General features: G+C 45.6%; 1 protein-coding gene across 1 annotated transcript in view; it reads right to left on the bottom strand.

The window, feature by feature from the left end:
- Positions 1-24,880, bottom strand: part of PLEKHA3 (pleckstrin homology domain containing A3) — a 65,349-nt gene that overhangs the window by 22,295 nt on the left and 18,174 nt on the right. The window contains exons 2-4 of the mRNA XM_063933379.1: positions 15,473-15,589; positions 13,734-13,889; positions 10,576-10,712 (exon numbers count right to left, since the gene is read on the bottom strand). Coding sequence (XP_063789449.1) covers positions 10,576-10,712; positions 13,734-13,889; positions 15,473-15,589 — 410 coding nt within the window. The remainder of the gene's footprint in view (positions 1-10,575; positions 10,713-13,733; positions 13,890-15,472; positions 15,590-24,880) is intronic.

Consider the following 24,880-nt stretch of genomic DNA (forward strand, 5'->3'; position numbering starts at 1 on the left):
GGCCTTTACATACCAAGCATTCCTTTTTGCTGGCTGCATCGGCACCGACTAATCTCCTGGGAAGAGACTTATTGTGTAAAATGGGGTGCGTCATTTATTGTACTCCTGAAGGTGTATTCTTGGACATACCTGAGAATCACGCTCAGGAAGTGCGAGACATGTTAGACTCCCCATCAAAATTAATGTCACATACCATTATGACAAATAGGACTCCATCCCAAGTAGAAGAAATGACATCCCAGATACCAGAGTCACTTTGGACTAAAAATGGACAGGACACTGGATTAATGGCAAACGTAGCTCCGGTAGTTGTACAAGTAAAAGATGGTAGGATAGTTCAAAAAATCCCACAGTACCCTCTGAAGCCAGAGGTGGAGTTAGGAGTGTATCCCGTAATAGAGCGCTTGCTACAACAGGGCATTCTGGTAAGAACGTCCAGCACTGCCAATAGTCCCATCTTCCCTGTGAAAAAGAGTGGGGGGAGGGGTTACCGGCTAGTGCAGGATCTAAGGGGGATTAACAAAATAGTTGAGAGTCAGTTCCCCGTAGTGCCAAATCCAGCTGTCATCCTTATGCAAATCCCTCCCACTGTGAAATTTTTCACTGTTATTGACCTCTGCTCCGCTTTCTTCTCGGTACCTCTGCACCCTGACAGCCAATATTTGTTTGCATTTACATACAGAGGAGTCCAATACACATGGATTCGATTACCACAAGGTTTCATAGACAGTCCAAGTATATTTTCCCAGGCTTTGCATGATTGTTTACAGTCTTTCCAACCAGAGAGTGGATCAGTATTGATACAATACGTGGATGATTTACTACTGTGTTCTGATTCATTGGAAGCATCCCTGAAGGATACGAAACAGCTCCTGTTTCATCTTTGAGACACAGGACACAAGGTTTCCAAAGACAAGTTACAATTATGCCAAACTAAAGTAAAATATTTGGGACACTGTCTAACACAAGGACTGAGACACCTGACCGCTGATAGAATTCAAGCAATTAGAGACATGACTGCCACAAACCCAGCAACAAATCAGAACATTTTTAGTAAATGTGTGGGTATTGCCGTAACTGGATCCCAGGATTTTCCATTCTAGCATTACCTTTGCAGGAGATGGTTTCCTCAAACAAGCCTGATCGGATTTCGCACACAGACGAGTCCGAGATGGCATTTGAGAGACTTAAACAGTGCCTAACGCAGGCACCAGCATTAGGTATGCCAGACTATGGGAAACCCTTTGAGCTGTACGGAACAGAAAGTGCTGGTTGCGCGGCAGGCGTCCTAACCCAGAAGCACGGTGATGCCAGCAGGCCAGTAGCATACTACAGCGCTCAGCTAGATACGGTAGCGCGATCCCTCCCCACATGCTTGCGAAGCGTTGCTGCGATAGCATTGCTAGTAACGAAAAGCGAAGATGTAGTGCTAGGTCACAACCTCACAATTCATACACCACATGCAGTGTCAGCCATGCTAAATTCTGCCCAAACCAGACACGTCTCATCAGCGCGGTTTACAAGATGGGAATTGGCACTAATGGCCCCCATAAACATCACCATAAGGAGATGCAGTGCATTAAATCCTGCAACATATCTCCCAGGTGTGCCTGGACAGGGACAAAGGGTGGAGGATGAGAGTGGTGGGGAAGGAGGATTTAATACAAAGGATGACACACATGATTGTATGGAATATTTGACCCAAAATTTCACGGCAAGGCCTGACATCAGTGACAACCCACTAGAAGATGTAGACTTTACTTTCTACACCGACGGTAGTTGTCACAGACAGTCAGACTCGGGAGACTTGTGTACTGGATACGCAGTCGTAGATGACCAAGGCACCATAGAAGCAGAACCGCTAGGCCCACCTCACTCAGCCCAGGTTGCTGAACTGGTCGCCCTAACCAGAGCATGTGAATTGGCTAAGGGCAAATCAGCCAATATCTACACCGACTCTAGATACGCATTCGGGGTAGTCCACGATTTCGGAACCCTATGGCGCCTCAGAAATTTCATGACGGCAGCTGGTACACCGGTAGCGCATGCAGCTCACATCAAAAGGCTTCTAACAGCGATACAGGAACCCGACAGAGTGGCTGTTATCAAGTGTAAAGCACACACATATAGCCAAGACCCAGTATCACTTGGTAACAGCCAAGCAGATGAAGCTGCTAAGTTAGCAGCTGGTACCCCCAGACAGACAGACACCACACAATTGATGGTATTTAATACCATCAACACACAGAAGCTGTGTGAAATGCAAAATTTGTGTTCCACACAGGAAAAGGCAGTCTGGAAGGCAAAGGGATATGGCCAGGAGTCCTCAGGACTCTGGACGGATGGACAAGGTAAACCAGTGGCCCCCAGAGCATACCTTCCATGTTTAGCTGAGGCAGCCCACGGGCTGACTCATCTGGGCAAGGAGGGAATGTGTAAGTTGGTAAGAGCATATTGGTGCGCCCCAGGATTTTCATCCCATGCAGGTAAGAGAGCAATGTCATGCCTTACCTGTTTGAGAAAGAATATCGGAAAGGCAATACCAACAGAACCATCTCATATCCCACCTACAGGCGGACCTTTTCAGGTAATACAGATTGACTTTATCCAATTACCCCCTTGTCGAAATTTGAAATATGTACTTGTTTGTATAGATGTGTTCTCAAATTGGGTCGAAGCATTTCTGGCGGCCACAAATACCGCTATGTTTACTGCTAAGAAAATTGTGCAGGAATTTGTATGTAGATATGGTATCCCTAGAATAATTGAAAGTGATAGGGGTACCCATTTTACAGGTGATGTCTTTCAAGGAATGTGTAAGTTGATGGGAATTGATAGCAAGCTGCACACTCCATACCGTCCACAGGCGAGTGCGAAAGTGGAAAGAGTGAACAGCACTATTAAAAATAAACTGAGCAAAGTTATGGCAGAAACAGGATTGACATGGCCAGAAGCTTTACCCATTGTACTATACAGCATCAGAACCACTCCCAGGTCCCCTCTTAATCTGTCTCCCTTTGAAATCTTGTTTGGTCGACAACCGCATGTTATGATTAACCCTCAGGATGATTTGAAGTGTAACAATGAAGTGACTGTAAAATACTTGATTAACATGAGTAAACAGCTAAGGAATCAAAATGATAATCTGAAGTTGGTGATTCCTGATTTACCAGATAGTAATTGTCATGACATTGAACCTGGGGATTATGTAATGATACGGAATTTTCTACGCTCAGGTTACCTTATTGACAGATGGGAAGGACCATACCAAGTCTTATTGACTAGCACTACAGCATTGAAGGTTGCCGAGAGAGAGACTTGGGTTCATTCGTCCCATTGTAAGAAGGTTGCTGATCCAGAGAGGTCCCGTGATAAGGAACAGACGGTAGAGGAAGTTGTATCACTGGAGTGTCTGTTCCAGGAGGACTGAGGCGGCACCTGAGCATTGAGAATCACAAGATCAAAAGCAGTTGTCGATTCCCTGTTTCCCTTTTATTGTTTTTCTCCACTTCCCATCCCCTCAAATTATTTTTTTTCCCCCTTCTCATTCTTCTTCGTTTCCTCCTAAGATGGACTTGCCTCAAGAGACTGTGATCCGGATTTTCCTGTTGACCATGATGTTGACCAGAGCAGTCTGTTCCGGCGAGAGTACCATGGAGGTCGAGAGAGGTTCTGGAATGGGTTCTGATGACAGAGATGGAGGCGTAGTTTTCCGAGAACAACATAATCAACAAGCAAAGGCGAGTATCAGAAAACGATCCGATAACATAGACCATAGAAGGAATTGTGAAGGATTGTTAGCTGAAGAAAACTGTATCTGTAGGCTCTGTGACAATGTAGTTGAGGATGGGTGCATCAAGAAATGCCAATCCAGTTTTAATATCCACATGGACCGGCATCCCTTGAGTGACTATCACTCCTTAGTGGGTAGTGTGTTAAATCAAACAGATTGTTGGGTATGCTCTCAAGTACCTCAAGGTCATAGCAAATCAGGACTAGTACCATTTCCTTTAACGATAGGGGAGGTACTTGAGCTAAGTGGTGGGAGGCCGGTGGACAGGAGGTTTAATATGTCCAGTCCTCCTAGTTTGAAGCTCCACCAATATCATGTGGATAGATCCCTAATATGTTTTAACATTTCCAATCCCCGAAAGCCGGGAAATTGGGAAGTGTCATGGAGTAACCAAACCATGACCTTTTCATATAGAGCAGATAGAATGCCGACAGATACAGAACTTATACGCCACATAGCTGGTAGTGGAAAATATTTCCGATATAGGTATACCCTAGGAAGTAGGATTACGAGAGTTGGAGAGGTATTACCAGGATACTGTGCACATATCGTACAAGCTGATACGTGTACTAGACAGATGGGAGAATTAGGGTTAGGAGATTTCACATGGAAGATGTGTAATATGGTTATGTCCTACTCCGTCCCATATGTTCTCCCCGATGATGCATATTTCATATGCGGGAGGAAGGTGTATAAGTGGCTTGCCCCAAACTCTGAAGGATTGTGTTATATTGGAAAAGTACTGCCTGAGGTAATGACTGTATCACATGCCAAAATGAAAGATATACACCGTGGTGCCCAAGCTCCTTATACTCACACTCATTACGAGCACGTAGTTAAACGGCACCTGATAGAAAGAACAGAGCATCCGGCCTCTGACATGATCCATGAATCCACCGGGATTCAGTTTCTACTTGCGTTAGACATCACTCGCACCGCCAGAGGAGTGTTGAATTATAAATACATATCTGCGCTCGCAAATTTGTTAGACAATATCACAGAAATGTATGATGACACTTTTAGGTATACTGGAAGAGAGCTTCAAGCTTATAAAACAGAACTGGTTCAGCATAGAATGATTCTCAATTATCTCACGGCAGTGACAGGTGGATATTGTGTCACACTGGCAATGCAGTACGGCGTGAAATGCTGCACATATATAACGAATAGTACCGAGGACCCGGTCGAGGTCATAGACCAAAAGATGGACGATATTCTCCAATTAAAGTGGGAATTTCGCAGGAGACACAATCTCACCCTTGCTGCTGTGGGTAATGAGCTGACTGGTTGGGTGTCATGGTTGAACCCGCAAAATTGGTTCTCTGGTTTAGGAGAATGGGCTCAAGGAGTCATAATGGATGTAGGGAAGTTTCTCCTATGTATCTTAGGTGTTGTCATAACGATTGGCTTGATATTTAGATGCGATCAGGCTTTAATGAAGTGCAAACGAAGTACTAGGGTGATGAGTTTAAGGAGTGAGGAAATCGTAATTCCAATGGATTTGATTTATGACCCAACGGTAGAGACAATGATGTGATGAAAATGCGATTATACGGTCCGTTTCTTTCACCTGTTTTTCCGTTTTCTCCAAGGTAAAAAGACCCACTTGGACGAGGAATTTGATGATCCTGTATACAGACAACTGATGGATTAAAGAAGAAGTTTTGACAACCTTATACACAGATATTTGATGAACTATGCCATAGACCCCCAGTTTCCCTAGAAATTTTAAAATTACGCTAGCCCAACACTTTTGTAAGTCTATGGACATTGACAAAGCTTTTGCTCACACCTATTGGCAAAAGCCCAAAGAAGACTGCATTCAACAGACACCAGACAAGACTTCAACCAACAAATGTTCATTAACCTGACATAGAATACCACTGCATTTACCATAATTGTGTCTTATCTTCATCTCTACAACCTTCAGGTAAAGCACACACATAGGCGATAGGGAATACCGGCACAGATATCAGCAATCACATATTCCCCCATTCATGTATCATCAACTAAAATGTGCTCCCCCATTTTGTTGCAACCAAAAGCCGAAGAGAGCTCGGTAAAGTTTGACAGCCCATCCACAGACCCGTACCACGGGATAAGAAGGAACATCGAATGTATACTTCGCAATACCTCGAAGCTTGATTTAAAACACGTACGGCACGATGATACATGACCCCCCAAACATGGATTCATACACACATGCTTCTGCTATCTCACTAGGTCATACCCTTTTCCTACCTTCTCCTCTCCTCCCCTACCCAATCATGGAAATGTATTTACACTTGACATATATTTTTCTCGTTTTGAAATGTTTTAGGAAGTGGCAGTTATTGCTGACTGCCAAAGGGTGGACTGTCAAAGTCAGAAAAATATCACTATGCACACTACCATATTTGCACCTCATACATGTCCGCTCTGCTCATGCGTACGCTCTCCCGTGCGTGCGCATACCCGCTGTTACGTGCACCCGCAGGCGCACGGGATGTGCATTTACGGTAGAGTTTATGTGTGCGTAGCGTGCGACTCAATCGTTACATATTTTAACCATATAATGTATTTTGTAGATCATGGTCCCTTTGATAGATTCTGAAAGTTTAGTTAATGTAGCATGTTCGTGGACAGAGAGATCCCTCTTTTTCTGATACAGGGGGTCAGACAAGGATTATACAGTGGTGTTTAGTATCCATCGGAAGAGTATTTAATTAGCAATATTCCGGTGTTAGTTTGAAGCGGATTAATCGCTCGTGCGAATAGTTATGGACATAAGAAGTTTATGTCCATTTACTATTATTTGCACTTACTTATCCATGCGGCGGGAAACCTAGTTTACCACCCACCTGAGCAGTTGGAAGTAGTCACAGCCCACCTGTATGAATCAACCTATGACCTTTTGTTTTAGTGCGAAGACGAATTCCTGTGTCCAATGAACAATGAGATTGTAGGGACCATTGAATTGTATTGTGTGTGGGGCATAAATAGACAAGCCGATCACATCCAGCTCTCACTCTTCAACGGTTCTCATTGCTGATAATCGGGAGCTGGATGTCCAGAGGCGCATGCGATCGTTCCCCTTTGTGCGTAAGTTTTCTCCGCAATCATATTGTCTTTCCTTGTTATTCTGAGCCATATCTCTCTCTCTCTCTCTCCTCTTTCTCTCTCGTTTCTCTTATATAGTTATTGTACTGATATTGTATTTCCTGTGTAGTTATCTGGTTAGGTAGTCTATGTTATATTGTAGTGTATGACTTGTATTGTATTATTCTTTTTGAACGTTCATTCATTTCCTTAAAAGGCGTTAGACCCTTAGACCGGTATTGTGTGTTTATTGCAGTGGGTAATAGGAGCGTCTCTATCGCTCAAACAGCTTTAGTGTAAACCAGCTTAAACTGTGTTGGATTTTCACCTTATCACTACAAAAGGGTTTACAGTATAAGAATATCATTTGTGTGTGTTACATTCAAGGCCTACTGATTGTTATCTTGTGAGCGTCTGCGCCGCTCGTGATCTCCTCGTGGTCTCGAGCGTCCGCTACGCTGATAGCGTAGCATTACGGTAGTCGCTCACCTATAGTGTGCCCGATACCAACAGCGTATTCTCGCGAGCGTTTGTGTCGCTCGAGCGGCTCGCTCCCGATACAGCGTCCGCTACGCTAAGAGCGTACCCTTACGGTACCTCGTGCGCCGGTTGCGTACAGTGTTTCTTAACCTCTGTATAGTGTGTTAAATAGGATAAATATTTGGCTTTATCTAGTCGGCAGCCTATAGCGTGCCTGCCTGTGATCCCTTGGCCGTAAGCGAACGTGACGCTCGAGCGTCTCGACTACGGCTAAGCGATTGTTACGCAACGTGCGTGCCCTTACGGTATACCATACGTAAATAGCGTACTGTGTTCTTAGACCTCTTAAAGGGTTTTAAGTAAGATAAATATTTAGCTTTATCAAGGGGTACCTTGATTATCACCTGCTGGGAATACAGCTTGTGAATGGCTTCCAAAACTGCCTCCCTGTCAGAAGGAGACATCGGTAAAGCCGACTTTAGGAAACGACGAGGGGGAGACGTCTCGAATTCCAATTTGTACCCCTGAGATATCACCTGAAGGATTCAGGGGTCTACTTGCGAGTGAGCCCACTGCGCGCTGAAATTCATTGAGACGGGCCCCCACCGTGCCTGATTCTGCTTGTAAAGCCCCAGCGTCATACTGAGGGCTTGGCAGCGGCGGGAGAGGGCTTCTGTTCCTGGGAACTGGCTGATTTCTGCAGCCTTTTTCCTCTCCCTCTGTCACGGGGCAGAAATGAGGAACCTTTTGCCCGCTTGCCCACGAAAAGACTGCGCCTGATAATACGGCGTCTTCTTATGTTGAGAGGCGACCTGGGGTACAAACGTGGATTTCCCAGCTGTTGCCGTGGCCACCAGGTCTGAAAGACCGACCCCAAATAACTCCCTTAATAAGGCAATACTTCCAAATGCCGTTTGGAATCCGCATCACCTGACCACTGTCGTGTCCATAACCCTCTACTGGCAGAAATGGACAACGCACTTAGACGTGATGCCAGTCGGCAAATATTCCGCTGTGCATCACGCATATATAGAAATGCATCTTTTAAATGCTCTATAGGCAATAATATACTGTCCCTATCTAGGGTATCAATATTTTCAGTCAGGGAATCCGACCACGCCAACCCAGCACTGCACATCCAGGCTGAGGCGATTGCTGGTCGCAGTATAACACCAGTATATGTGTAAATACATTTTAGGATACCTTCCTGCTTTCTATCAGCAGGATCCTTAAGGGCGGCCATCTCAGGAGAGGGTAGAGCCCTTGTTCTTACAAGCGTGTGAGCGCTTTATCCACCCTAGGGGGTGTTTCCCAACGCACCCTAACCTCTGGCGGGAAAGGATATAATGCCAATAACATTTTAGCAATTATCAGTTGTTATCGGGGGAAACCCACGCATCATCACACACCTCATTTAATTTCTCAGATTCAGGAAAACTACAGGTAGTTTTTCCTCACCGAACATAATACCCCTTTTTGGTGGTACTCGTATTATCAGAAATGTGTAAAACATTTTTCATTGCCTCAATCATGTAACGTGTGGCCCTACTGGAAGTCACATTTGTCTCTTCACCGTCAACACTGGAGTCAGTATCCGTGTCCGCGTCTATATCTGCCATCTGAGGTAACGGGCGCTTTAGAGCCCCTGACGGCCTATGAGACGTCTGGACAGGCACAAGCTGAGTAGCCGGCTGTCTCATGTCAACCACTGTCTTTTATACAGAGCTGACACTGTCACGTAATTCCTTCCAACAGTTCATCCACTCAGGTGTCGACCCCCTAGGGGGTGACATCACTATTACAGGCAATCTGCTCCGTCTCCACATCATTTTTCTCCTCATACATGTCGACACAAACGTACCGACACACAGCACACACACAGGGAATGCTCTGCTAGAGGACAGGACCCCACTAGCCCTTTGGGGAGACAGAGGGAGAGTTTGCCAGCACACACCAGAGCGCTATATATATACAGGGATAACCTTATATAAGTGTTTTTCCCCTTATAGCTGCTGTATTTTTAATACTGCGCGTAATTAGTGCCCCCCTCTCTTATTTAACCCTTTCTGTAGTGTAGTGACTGCAGGGGAGAGCCAGGGAGCTTCCCTCCAACGGAGCTGTGAGGGAAAATGGCGCCAGTGTGCTGAGGAGATAGGCTCCGCCCCCTTCTCGGCGGCCTTATCTCCCGTTTTTCTGTGTATTCTGGCAGGGGTTAAATTCATCCATATAGCCCAGGAGCTATATGTGATGCATTTTTTTGCCATCCAAGGTGTTTTTATTGCGTCTCAGGGCGCCCCCCCCCAGCGCCCTGCACCCTCAGTGACCGGAGTGTGAAGTGTGCTGAGAGCAATGGCGCACAGCTGCAGTGCTGTGCGCTACCTTGTTGAAGACAGGACGTCTTCTGCCGCCGATTTTCCGGACCTCTTCTGTCTTCTGGCTCTGTAAGGGGGCCGGCGGCGCGGCTCTGGGACCTATCCATGGCTGGGCCTGTGATCGGTCCCTCTGGAGCTAATGTCCAGTAGCCTAAGAAGCCCAATCCACTCTGCACGCAGGTGAGTTCGCTTCTTCTCCCCTTAGTCCCTCGATGCAGTGAGCCTGTTGCCAGCAGGTCTCACTGAACCTAAAAAACCTAAAACTAAACTTTTCACTAAGCAGCTCAGGAGAGCCACCTAGTGTGCACCCTTCTCGTTCGGGCACAAAAATCTAACTGAGGCTTGGAGGAGGGTCATAGGGGGAGGAGCCAGTGCACACCAGGTAGTTCTAAAGCTTTACTTTTGTGCCCAGTCTCCTGCGGAGCCGCTATTCCCCATGGTCCTTACTGAGTCCCCAGCATCCACTAGGACGTCAGAGAAATACATATATGGTTCTCGATTCCTGTCAATGTGAGAAATCTTTGATATTTGTACATTTTATTAGAAATGAATGTATATAAATGGCGAGGCAACTTGTATCTTGGTGTCAGTGCTCCTTTACATGTAGGAGTGAGTTAACTTATTTTAATTTTGACTTTCATTTGACAAAAAACAATATGACATACAGTGAGGCTATTATACAGCATTCATGTTACTGTGCAGTCCCATGTACTAATGTGCAGAATGCAAGTGTCATGCAGAAGAAGGAAAGATAAAGGAGTTGTACAAGAAGAGACATATAATCTCAGTCAGGTGACTTAGTATCAGGCAGCGTCACACTATAATATAGTGACTGGGAACCAGGTGTCATACCTCAGCACTGGGCGATCGCCGATTCTCATCCTGACTAACAAACTCCTGGATTGTGTGCACTTGCTGCATCAGCAGGTCGCAGTACAGCCGCAGTTCTGACATTTTGGTTTTCAGAGATTCATTGGTTTCATTGATTTCTGCAAACATTATGACAGCCACGTTATATTGTTATATATAGCTCAATAAACAGTAGTTACACACACAAAGTTTCCTTGATTAGCCACGTATACGAGTCCAGATACAGCGTATATTTGAATATTTGGTTAACTGGTTGCAATTTTCAGTATCTGGCACTAGACTGCCCACATCCGGTCACACAGACCTAGTCTGCGACCACTGATTGCAATGAGTCTAGATGTATTTGTCTAACATGTAAATCCCCATCAGAAATTCATCAAGGTAAACAATGTATTTTTTTAAATCACTTATCTTGTTTATATAGTTCCTGTCAGACTGGCAATTACCAAAGAGGTTCCAAAAGGTAATTCCAGGCTGCATAAGCAAGTCACAGTGCCAACTCCCCATCTTATGCTTCTTGCCCAAGAATTGAGGACAACCATTAGTTAAATATATGAATACACATTCTGGACAACGCAAGCATGCCTGGACCGTTTGCGGAGCGGGCCGTGGCAGATGCGACGAGCAACATGGAGTGTAGCCATCTGCCTTCACAGCTAGGCTGCGCAGGCAGAGGCCTACTCTAGTAATATTAGAAATGAAACAGTGACTTGCGCCCTAGCTGCAGCTTGGCACTCGTCCCTGAGGAAGGATTTACATCCGAAACGCGTTGGTGTTATTATAGAAGGACCCCAGGCTTGAACCCTACCACCTATGTGGATATCCACTTGGATTAAATATAACAGCTAATATCTTAGTGGTTTATACCTATCCCCTATTCCATCTAAGGGGTATGAGTGGAAGTGGCCTTGCCTGTCTATAGGAGGGTGCCTTGTTTTTATTGTTATATTTTTTTCACTTTGGGTGAAAATAAAACTGTGCTTTTAAAGAGAACACGCAGTTGGATTTTAATATTGTATGAAAGGCTATATTTGAAGTATGGAAAATCTCAGTGAAGGAAGGAACACTAAAGATAACTTTGGATGCACATAGGGCTTTTTATAAAGGTAAGCCATGTTTTAATGGATGGATGTCATTGGTGTCACTATGCAGTGAATGGAAGGAGTGGAAAAAATCTTGAAAGAAACCTTTATGGGAACGTATTGTTTGTAAGAAAGGTCAGTTTCCGTGACATAGCAGGATAACAGCAAACAGATTGGAGACCTTCTCATATATGGTGTTATATTCTGTTTCTTCCAGAGGGCTACTCTAAACATGCAAAAGCATCACCGCTGTGCGATGCTCTCGCATGTCTCTGGGTGGGTGGGGGGCTGGATCTGGCATGAGGGACGGACTTGCCCTGTACTGGGCATCCCCCCACATGCCAGAGTAATTGATCATAGATGTGCTTTTTTTAGCACATCTACGATCAACTCTAAATCGCCCCCTATGACAGGTGTGGCAGTGCCTCCCCTGCCTACCTTGTCTGGACATCTCTGATCAACACTACACAAATTTCAAGCAGTATATACTACTGAACCTCTGTATACTGCCCGCACGAACCCTCGGGCTCATAAATGTGTGTGTAAATCTGGCTCTCATACTAGTCTGTGTCTCCCAGTTATTTACCTCATCGTACATCACTGGTTTACATATATATATAAAAAACTGAGATCTATCTACTCTACATACTCTCTAACTGTGTGGGGAATTCAATTAGTCGCTGGGTTTATCCCGCAGCTTAATGAAAAAGGGGGTGTGCTCTCTCTACAATGGCGCTGGTCTCTCTTACGGTCACCTATGTATGTGGATAATACCCAGGTGTGAAAGTGTATGTTGAAACACACTGGTATGGTAAATAAAATGGAATTTAATACAATACTAACATGCGCTTTCCACCCCATGGACGTTTGGCAGACTGTTTTCCTGATTGCCTGGAAGGGAATTCGATCAGAGGAGCCACCAGCAGGGTATTTCCCGGGGTACCCTGCCTTTATTTGACACCTGCGGCTCCTCCACCTGCATCGGTAGGATCACATTCCCCCCATGGCCTGTTCCCAGTCCACTTGTTTTTTTATGTATTGCTTGTTTTTAGACATTGCATGTTAGTATTGTATTAAATTCCATTTTATTTACCATACCAGTGTGTTTCAACATACACTTTCACACCTGGGTATTATCCACATACATAGGTGACCGTAAGAGAGACCAGCGCCATTGTAGAGAGAGCACACCCCCTTTTTCATTTTGCACTTTTGTACTGAGCCCTTAGGGAGCTCTGGCACTCTCCACACGGCCAGCTGTCTCATTCCTATACAGCGCAGACTTGCTACCCCCGCCCTCCAGTTTGCACAAATCTTATCCCGCAGCTAGTTGGTCGCACTGCCCGATTCAACTAGCCACAGAAAGCCTGTATGCAGATTCCCAGGAAGCAGGATTTTGTCCTCGTAGCATCAGGAGCTGCGAGGAAAAATCTGCTTTAGATGCACGCCTCTACATTTGTAGGCACAGAGAAAGCCATTAGATTCTGCATTTGATACATTCATTAAACAGCTATTCCTTGTGCGAGGTAAGTCCCTCGGCTAATTGAATTCCCTCCTGTGAGTGTCCTTTCTGAACAGAGAACATCAGGAGCGTGATATCTGGGATTCAGCTCCCAAATGATGAGTGAAACCTCTAGCTTTGAGAACATTGATCGAAGCCTGAGACAGCCACATCCAAGCAATGCTAGATACAAGACATGCTGGTAGCACTAGTACTCATAATTATCCTGCAGCAGAGGAAGGAAACAAGGCTTAGACACCATCTCATGAATGATGGCGGTCTAGAACAGTGATGGCTAACTTGACACTCGAGCTGTTGTTGAACTACACATCCCAGCATGCCCTGCATCAGTTTTAGCATGGCCAGATAGCAAAACTGATGCAGGGTATGCTGGGATGTGTAGTGTAACAACAGCTGGCGTGTTCAGGTTAGCCATCACTGGCCTAGAACATCAGAATCTCGATGGAGGGCAATGGGTACAGGTAGAAAACATGCCAGGATGAAGTCTGCTCAAACAACATGTAATGTTACCAAAACAGAACACTGGGAAAGGCTACCTTTCTCTTTCCTGGTCCTGGTATCCGTTAGACAGGCCTTGGAGCTTCCTAATGCTACAAGCCACCTCTGCCTCTCTGCTGCGTTCACAGCTCTGACATAGAAGTGCTGTTCCCCGGGAATGATAAGATCCATCCTTGTGTTGTCGGTTGAATGAACTACAATAAAAAGAGGAATCGGTACGGTATGAAGATAGGGATTAATAACTGCAACAGAGCGACTTGCTGTTCTATGGCAATAACATGAAAAGAGTGAGATATACTGTAAGGTGTTTGGCATTATACCCACACGTAAAATGCCTACAGTGGTTCTAGGAAGGGAAAAAAAGCAGGGCACAATAACAATTACAGAGAGATTAATTCAACTGCAACATCTCATTGAACCACACCCAAAGGAGGGGGGGGGGGGGGGGTTAATTAGTTGCAGAACTTACCACGCAGCTGCAGTTCCGCAGTCAGCCGCAGTAAGCCCAGAAAGCCCTACTTACCATGGATTTCTGTTCGCACCTCAGGAGGGTGCAAACAGAAATCCATGTTTAGTGCAGCCTGTGGGCTTACCACGGCTGTAATTAAATAGCCACGGGCACTTAACCCGGGAGCTACAAGCCCACAGTAAGAGCAGCTGGTAATTGAATTCAACCCACTGGGTCTACACAGTATGTTTGTTTATTACCATTTACATAGCTCATACTCATTCTGCAGTGGTGTACAGAGAATATTTGGCCATTCACACCATGGTAAGAGACATCACACCTCAACAAAGTAAGCAATGTGTTATATACTGTAATTGTTGGTATTGTGCGTACAAGTGCATAGTTCGAGGCTACAATGGGACATCATGCTTAACTGCATAAAAGATATATGTCCTGTGATGAATTGTGTTAGTTTGGATGAAAGATAGAAATTTAGGTTACGGTATCTGAGAATCTACATTGATGACTTCCCTACCCTTATGTGTAATAATTACATATTGTATACTAAAGTATAGTAATATTGCCATCCAGTGGTGTCACTCAGGGCGGTTCTGGCTGCTCCCAGGTGTCACCCTCCGAGTGGTGACACCAAAATGCCAACTTCTCCTCAGTGACAGGAACCGGGTGCAATAATTCAGCCAAATAATGGGGTAGATGTATTAACCTGGAGAAGTGATAAAGCAGTGATAAGTGAAAGGTGATAACGCACCAGCCAATCATTACAGATTTGAAAAATGACAGTTAGGAGCTGACTGGCTTGTGCACTTATCACTTTACACTTATCACTGCTTTCTCACTTCTTTATCCCATCTCCAGGCTTAATACATCTGCCCCTATGTATTTATTTTCATTATTAAAGATCTTTTGGCTCATACAGTGATCAGATTGAATCCGCATCGTTAGAATCCTAGGACTACTTAGATGAGAGGTCCACTTTAATGAACTTGTGAACCCATTATAAAATAGGCGATTTCAGAAAACTGGTGCAAAATGAAAAGGGTAGTGTTGACGGTACCAATGCTTTTATTATCTTAACAGATTTAGTATGATATCCTGATGGACGGGATGCCGGACGTCAGTATTTTGACACCAGGATACTGACCTCCGTTGGGATTTTGAGGCTGGTCTTATGCTGTCGTTCGGGATTCCGGCGGCATTTAAACTGCATCAGAACATGTATTATCAGAATCGGACTGGTTGCTAGAGGCAGTACAACCTTATTCCGAACTGTCCCACTAATGTCTCCCGAAAATGAACACAAGAGCTTACCTTTAATTTCACATACGGTCATTTTAATGCTTCCTTTGCTGCCCTTGCAGACATCGTCTTGTGAATCGTAATAGGACAGAATGCCATTGTCTAAAACAAACCAGCGGGGCTGCCAACCTACAACACAGAGAACGAATCCATGAGCTTTTCCTAGGGTTGTTAAAAAATAAGCACAGAATATACACTGAAACATCTCATACACCAATGCATTCCAGGACAAAGAAATGGTATAAATGTGCAAACTGAGATCGGCGAGGCCGGTGTAAATTCAGACAGAAAAACAGGGCTGGCCATATACTCTGAAGGCTTGTATAACCTAAGGATCACAATATATACAGTATGTTCATACAAAATTAATAGTCCATGTAAAAATTTATATAGTTGAGAGGAGGGGCCTTGAATCCAGTATATATAGATTGTATGGGATCCGGTCTGAAGATCGACAGTGTCCAGGTCGACAATGTTTAGGTCGACCACTATAGGTCGACAGTCACTAGGTCGACAGGGTCAGAAGGTCGACAGGTCAAAAGGTCGACATGAGTTTTACAAAAAAAAATCCTTTTAAAAAAAAAAACGTTTTCATACTTAACGATCCACGTGGACTACGACTGGAACGGAAGCATGCCGAGCGAAGCATGCCGAGCGAAGCGAGCCATGCGAGGGGACACGGTGCACTAACTGGAGTTCCCAGTCACTCTACGAAGAAAACGACACCAAAAAAAACATAAAAAACTCATGTCGACCTTCTGACCCTGTCGACCTAGTGACTGTTGACCTGTAGTCGACCTAGACACTGTCGACCTAATGATCCACACCCGATTGTATATATATATATGCAGCTACTGTATTTTCATTTCAGAATAATTTGTTTGCGTATACAAAGTAAACTTTTTGGCTTTTTATGCAGAATAAAATAATGACTGCCTACAAAGCTCACATTACAGTATCTGAAGCAAATCCATAGGTCAAAGAGTCGACGTTTATAATGATGACATGGGTAAAACATCGACATATAACATGTTGACCCGCAAAACATCCACACAGTGAACCCGTGAACATTAGCATTAGGGTCAACATGCGGATTGCGGAATGTCGGTCTGATGAATATACAGTATGCCGACGTGTTCTCTGACGATATTATGAATATCGACATGGTCAATACCAACATAATAACCAAACCACACACTCATACATCCCATACCAACTTATAACAGTGCTTTCTAGAACATCTATCTTACTTTCTCATACGTCCTAGAGGATGCTGGGGTCACTTCAAGAACCATGGGGTATAGACGGGATCCGCAGGAGACATGGGCACTTTAAGACTTTCAAATGGTGTGACCTGGCTCCTCCCTCTATGCCCCTCCTCCAGACTCCAGTTTAGATCTGTGCCCAGGCAGACTGGATGCACTTTGAGGAGCTCTACTGAAAAGACTTTATGTTAGGTTTTTTATTTTCAGGGGGGCTGCTGGCAACAGTCTCCCTGCTTCGTGGGACTTAGGGGAGAGAAGTCAGACCTACTTCTAGTGAGTTTAAAGCACAGGTTCTCAAACTCGGTCCTCGGGACCCCACACGGTGCATGTTTTGCAGGTCTGCTCACAGAATCACAAGTGAAATAATTAGCACCACCTGTGGACCTTTTAAAATGTGTCAGTGAGTAATTAATACACCTGTTCACCTGCTGGGTTACCTGCAAAACATGCACTGTGTGGGGTCCTGAGGACAGAGTTTGAGAACCCCTGGTTTAAAGGTTCTGCTTCTTTGGCTACAGGACACCATTAGCTCCTGAGGGTTTGGAACACTAGGTACGCCTAGGGGTTCATCCTCAGAGCCGGCCGTCACCCCCCTTGCAGAGCCAGGAGTCAGAAGACAGGTGAGTAGAAGAAAAGAAGACTTCAGTGACAGCTTCTGAGGTACCGCACAGCGGTCGCGCTGCGCGCCATGCTCCCACACACAGCGGCACAATAGTGCGGGGCGGTGGGGGGGGGGGGGCCTGGGCAGCATATAAATCCTCATATGTGACTGGAAAAGAGTGGTATGAGTGCCTGGGCACTAGATCCTGACCCCCGCCAGTATAAATATAACGAAAAATAGCTGGCTGAAGCGTGCCATTAAAGGGGCGTGGCTTAGCCCTCATAGTTCTCATCAGCGCCATTTTCTCTCCACAGAGTTGTAGAGACGCTGGTCCTTCCTCACACATAACAGAGTGAAAAACGGGGGGGGGGGGGGGGCACAGTTGATTTGGTGCAATATAAGTTAGATACAAAAGCACTACGGGTCTGAGGCATTATATAAAGGTTTTCAGAACTGAGATCGAGCGCTGGGTTGTGAGCTGGCAAACTACATCTGTGTCTCCCTGACAGACTTTACTGTGGGTCTGTCCCCTATATGCCCGGTGTGTCGGTGGGTGTTTGGTACACGTGTGTCGGCATGTCTGAGGCTGAGTGATCTTCCCACAAACGGCTGTGGGAGTGACCCTGTTGGCACCGCCGACACCTGATGGGGCTTGGTACATGTGTGTCAACATGTCGGTGGCTGAATGTTTTTTCCCAAGAGTAAAATATAGTAGGGACACAGTCGTGTGGGGGTGCCCCTGTCGGCACCACTAATATCTGACTGGGTAAAGATTGGCATGATAATGTGATGCATATCAGAAGGTTGCAAAAATCTGTGTCCCAGACACAGACGTAGAAATATCTATGGAGGTTCATAGCTATATTTCCCTCAGACCCCTGGGGGTCGCAAAAAAGATTATTTTGCCCAGTTATTACTCCCTGATATCGACACGGATACTGTTTCCTTTGTCGACCATAATGTTTCCTGATTAGATCCACAAAAGCATTCAGTATATGATTAGTGCAAATTAAGGACGTATTAACGTCACTGAGGACCCTGCTGTTACTGACAAAAGGGTCTATATGTGGGTCTATATATATATATATATATATATATATATATATATATAAATTTATAATGAAAGCTGAGGTAACATTCCTCCTTCTCATGTGCTGAGCGCTCTGTGTGGGAAATTCTAGGTCAGCCCTGACAAGATGGTTTTAAATCCTCAAGTGGATTCCGATTGTTTATTCTTTTCCCGCCGCGGACAGATTAAAGTGGGAGTCACCCCCTGTTCTGCACGGGGCCCTGTCACAAACAGCGGATCGTATGCAGGAAGATACGTTATTTTCTGGTTATGTGTCCACGCGTACGTTGGATAGACCTGCCATTACATGCGCATGGGGGAGTAGTAGTATTCAAGAATTGGTCAGATGCCTTGTCATCCAATATAGATATCCTACTTACATTGAGTCATATCAAGAACACTGCAGCATACTTTCGTGCGTCTGCAAGGGATATAGGACTATTGGGTTCACAGGGCAATTCCATGGCGGTCTCGGTTAGGAGGGCGTTGTGGATTCACCAATGTAATGCTAATGCTGACTCCGAGAAGAAATAGAGTCTCTGCCCTATGAAGGCGAAGCCTGGTTTGGTGACGGCCTAGTTAATTTGATCTCGACAGCTGCCGCTGGTAGGTCTACCTTCTTGCCCTATGTTCCCTCACAATGGATGATGACGCATCATTGTCGGATGCAGTCATCTCGTCCCAATAGATACAGATTCCCTTTTTCTTTGTAGATGGAGAAAAGGGAAGAGGTCCGCAACCTCTTCAAGATCACAGGAGCAGACATCATCCTCTGTTCTGCAAAATCCACCGCATGACGCTGGGACTCTCCTGCAGGAGTCCACACCGGTGGGGTCATGTCTAAAAACTCTTCAGTCAGTCCTGGAACGGACCTGGACCCGTGGGTTTTACGAATAGTGTCCCAAGGGTACATACTGGAGTTTCCAGACGTTTCCCCTCACCAATTTTTCAAATTAGAGATTCTCCTCCGGACGGGGAGGTAGTATGCGACACAATACTAAGGTTGTATTAGGATCAGGTCATTGACCTGGTTTTCCCCTGTCACAGCAGGGAGAAGGTTTTTATTCAAGCCTCTTCGTGGTCCCGAAACCAGACGGCTCGGTCAGACCAATCCTAAATCTGAAATCCCTCATTTTCTACTTAAAGAAATTTAAATCCAAGATGGAATCTCTCAGGGCAGTGATCTCCAATCTAAAAAAAAAAAAAAAATTCCATAAAGAACCTCCGCATTAGGCTTGTCTGAGGTTTGCAATTCAGGGATGTTATTACTAATTTCACACGTTGCCGTGGGTCTGTCCACAGCTCCAAGGATTTTCACCAGGGTGATGGTGGTAATGATGCTTCTCCGTCGCTAGTAAGGAGTCACAGTTATCCCGTACTGGGACGGTCCCCTGATAACGGCGAGTTCAAGGAACCAGTTGGTGCAAAACGCTGCACTCTCCCTGACAGTTCTTCAACAGGGTTACCTCCTGAACTTGCAAGAATCACTGTTGGTCCCGACGACGCGGTTGTCTGTTTTGGGAATAATACTAGACACAGAACTACAAGGAGTTTTGTTCTTCCAGTGGAAAAGGCTCTGAAGATCCAGAGTCTGGTCAAACAAATTCCGAGACCAGCAAGAGTGTCATTTCATCAATACATTCAGTTGGTGGAAAAGATGGTTGCGGCCTACGAGGCCACTCAATTTAGCAGGTTCCATGACAGGGTGTTCCTGAGTGACCTGTTGGACAAGAGGTCTGGTTCCCACCTACACTTACACCAGAGGATAATCCTGTCTTCCAAGACCAGAATCTCACTCCTGTGGTGGCTGCGCAGTTCTCACCTCCTAGAGGGGCGCAGGGTCGGGATCCAGGACTAGATCCTAGTGACCACGGATGCAAGCCTCCGAGGCTGGGGGGCAGTCACTCAAGAGGAAAACTTCCAAGGAAGATGGTCAAGTTAGGAAACTGATCACCACATTAACGGTCTAGAAGTAAGGGCCGTTTATAACGATTTTCTACAACGAAAAACAGAACAGCAATGGCAGAAGCCACAAGGATTTTCCGCGGGGCGGAAAAACATACAAGCGTTTTGTCAGTAATGTTCGTTCCAGGAGTGGACGACTGGGAAGCAGACTTCCTCAGCAGACGATCTCCTCCAGGAGAGGGGAGACCTCTTCCAAGTAGTGTTCGAAGACATGTCATTGGGATTTCTTCAAGTAGGAATGATGGCATCTCGTCTCAACAAGAAGCTTCAGAGTTCCAGGTCAAGGGACCCTCAAACAGGAACAGTGAAGGCACTGGTGACACCGTGGGCGTTTTCAGTTGGTATATGTATTCCCTACGTTTTCTCTCGTTCCAAAAGTTCTGGGTTCATAAAAAGGAAATTCGGGCGAGCCTCATGGTCCCAGACTGGCCAAGGAGAGCTTGGTATCCAGATCTCAGGAATTACTCATAGGAGATCCCTGGCCTTTTCCTTTGCGTGAGGACCTGTGGCGGCAGGGGCCATGCGTGTATTAGGACTTACCGCGGCTACGTTTGACGACATGGCGGTTGAGCGACAGATCATAGTCCGTAAGGGTATTCCCACGGAAGTAGTTCCCACACTTATTCGGATTAGAAAAGGGGTAACGTCTAAACATTACTACCGTTTTGGGGAAAATAAGTTTCTTGGTGTGAATCCAAGAAGACGCCTACGGTAGAGTTTTCAGCAATCAAAATCGGCCTTATCGGTTTTCTTTCAGAATCAGTTGGACTCCCTTTCAGAAGTTCAGACTGTCGTGAAGGGAGTGTTGCACATTCAACCTCCTTTTGTGCCCCAATGCCACCAGGGGATCTTAACGGGGTGTTGCAGTTCCTTCAATCACATTGGTTCGAACCTTTACGTAAGGCGGAGTGAAACTCCTCACTGGTAAAGTGGTCGTCAGGTTGGCCATGGCATACACAAGGCGAGTGTCTTGAGTTAGCGGTCTGGCCTCACAATAGACCTTATTTGATCTTCCATGAAGATAGAGCAGAGTTGGAAACTCGTCAATAATTTCTACCGAAGGTGGTTTCTTCTTTCCACATATACCAACCTATGGTGGTGCCTGTGGCTATGGACGCCTTCGCTGAATCGAAGTCTCTGCATGTGGTCAGAGTTTTTGAAAATTTATGGCACCAGGACGGCTCCGTTTAGGAACACAGCCTCTGTTTGTACTGTTTGCTCCCAGCAAGATTGGGTGTCCTGCTTCCAAGCGCTGGATCTGTGGTACGATTCAGCATGCTCATCTCACGGCAGGATTGCCGTTACCGAAATAGGTGAAGGCCCATTCTACTAGAAAGGTGGGCTCGTCCGGGGCGGTTGACCGGGAAGTCTCGGCAGTGCAACTTTGCCGAGCAGCTATTTATAAAAAAAAATTGGGCTATGTTTTACAGTTTTAATACCTTGGCCGAGGTTGACCTCACGTTTGGTCATTCGGTACTGCAGAGTCGTCCGCACTCTCCCGCCCATTCTAGAGTTCTTGAAGTGACCCCAGCATCCTCTAGGACGTATGAGAAAATAGGATTTTAATACCTACCGGTAAATACTTTTTTCTTAGTCCGTAGAGGATGGTGGGCGCCCGTCCAAGTGCGTACTGTATCTGCAGTTATTGGTTGTGGTTACACACAGGTTGTGTTACGTTTTTTGTCAGCATATGGCTGCAAATTCTTCATGCCGTTGGCTTGTGTTCTGTTGAAGGCCACGTTCTGCGGCATGCTTGAGGTGTGAGCTGGTAAGATGCTCACCATGATTTAACAATAAATCCTTTCCTCGAAATGTCCGTCTCCCTGGGCACAGTTCCTTAAACTGGAGTCTGGAGGAGGGGCATAGAGGGAGGAGCCAGGTCACACCATTTGAAAGTTTTAAAGTGCCCATGTCTCCTGCGGATCCCGTCTATACCCCATGGTTCTTGAAGTGACCCCAGCATCCTCTACGGACTAAGAGAAAAGGATTTACCGGTAGGTATTAAAATCCTATTGTTACCGATTCAGCCTTTATTTTCATACAGTATCTTATCACACGAGTATACTTTATTGGTATCTGGAAGATGGGGTCAACAGGTCGATAGTTAAATGGTCGAAATGGAATTAGGTTGATGAGGTCAAAAGGCTGACACATGGTTATTCCTGATTTTTAGAGTTAGGGGTTATGGTAAGGCACTTGGGGGATGGTTATGGCTAGGCTACCCTAGGGAAGGTTAGGGTGAGGCTGCGGAAGGGGACAGTTTGGGTTAGGCACTTGGGGGAGAGTTAAGGCTCGGCTGTCGCAGAGGGCGGTTAGGGCTAGGCTGCGGAAGGGGACAGTTAGGGTTAGGCACTTGGGGGAGAGTTAAGGCTCGGCTGTCGCAGAGGGCGGTTAGAGCTAGGCTGCGGAAGGGGACAGTTAGGGTTAGGCACTTGGGGGAGAGTTAGGGTTAAAACAACAAAACAAAAATGTATGACCTTTCTGTGTTAACCACTGAATGTAACTGTTGACCTAAGCCAAGTTCAAGCATTAAACTGTTCACCTTGTGACCGTCAACTTACGTATTCACGGTCAACCATCTGGTGTCGACCTATTGACTGTCTATCTTGACACTATCAATGTTTTAATCTACTCCCCCCTTCATTACGGCATTTTATGTAGAATTTACTGGTATAGTTTGTACATTATTTCACAAGTGCGGCACCCTAGGATGAGGAAGTCACAGATGGGAAATATATAAAAAAACAAATACAAACAAACAAAAAAAACAAAGTAACAAACTGTCATCAAAGCAATGGGGGTCATTCCGAGTTGATCGCTCGCTAGCTACTTTTAGCAGCCGTGCAAATGCATAGTCGCCGCACACGGGGGGGGGAGTGTGTTTTCGCTTTGCAAGTGTGCGAACGCGTGTGCAGCCGAGTAGGACGAAAAAGTATTTTGCAGTTTCTGAGTAACTCTAGACTTACTCAGCCCTTGCGATCACTTCAGTCTTTTTGGTCCCGGAATTGATGTCAGACACCCGCCCTGCCAAAGCCTGGACACGCCTGTGATTTTCCAAACACTCCCTGAAAATGGTCAGTTGACACCCATAAACGCCCTCTTCCTGTCAATCTCCTTGCGATCGGCTGTGTGAATGGATTCTTCGTTAAATCCATCGTCCAGCAACGATCCGCTTTGTACCCGTATGACGCGCGTGCGCATTGCGGTGCATATGCATGCGCAGTAGTAACCTGTTTGCTGCGCTGCGAAAAACAGCAGCGAATGATCAACTCGGAATGACCCCCAATAGAACAGTGGTTCTCAAACTGTGTGCCTAGTCACCTTGGGATGCCTCGGATTGGTGGCTCAGGACCAATTCAAATTATTTATGGTCAATGAAATAGGCAAAACCAGTGCTAGTGGCTTTCAATCATTAAATATGTAGACAAACAGAAGCAAATCTTGTCCCTCACCACATAAATGAAACTAAGGATGACATATAAACACAATTTACTTAATTTAATATTTCTGTCTAAATTTCTCAATAAGAAACTTTTGGCCTAGGGGTGCCGTGAAAAAAAAAAATTCTGATATTCTAGGGCGCAGTGACTCACAAAAGTTTGGGAACCGCTGCGGGCAAGTTCCTCAGAATCCACTGCACAACACATGACATCAGCCTGTTTAGACCAGACGAGAGTGCACAATTTAATGTGACCCGATACTTTCAGCTGTGTGTACTATTACTTTACACACAAGCAAATGGTTTCTTAACAGTTGCTAGATTTAGTTCACCATCTGAACAATTACAAGTGCTTAAACAGCCATCTGGAAAAACAAAAATCCTCATTGTTTTCTCACTGTCCCTAACAAAGGGTCATTAATGAATAAATACATTTAAAAAAAAAAAAAAAGAGTAACTTCCTTCTCTGGAAAACATCCTTCCACTACATTAGTGGGCAAACAAGAGTTTTATGGGCCCTACACACTGGTCGATACCAGTGAAAGATATGAACGATCTCGTTCATTAACGAACGAGATACCTTCATATCTTCCAGTGTGTAGGCACCAGCGATGAACGATGCGCGGCCCCGCGCTCGTTCATCGCTGGTGCCGACTCGTTTAAGCATGCAGGCCAATATGGACAATCTCGTCTATATTAGCAGCAACTTCACTCCCCTATCACCACACCCCCCCTCTCCCTCAACGCCGGGTCGCCCGTCTGCCGTATCGGCCGTCGGGCAGCGGGTTGCTATGTGTGTAGGATCCTTTACATACACTGGTGTAACGGTTAGCATTACTGCCTCACAGCACTGAGGTCATGGTAATTTCCAGCAAGGGCCTTAAGGGCCCTACACACTGGGAGACGGTGACGGACGATAGGAACGATATCGCTCAGAAATGAACAATATATTGTTCATATCATTTAGTGCATGGGTCTTCAACCTCCGGCCCTCCAGCTGCTGTGGAACTACACATCCAAGCATGCCCTGCAACAGTTTTGCTATCGAGGCAGGCTAAAACTTAATTAGGGCATGCTGGAA

This window comes from Pseudophryne corroboree, chromosome 7 (assembly GCF_028390025.1).
Source record: "Pseudophryne corroboree isolate aPseCor3 chromosome 7, aPseCor3.hap2, whole genome shotgun sequence".
Taxonomy (NCBI): domain Eukaryota; kingdom Metazoa; phylum Chordata; class Amphibia; order Anura; family Myobatrachidae; genus Pseudophryne; species Pseudophryne corroboree.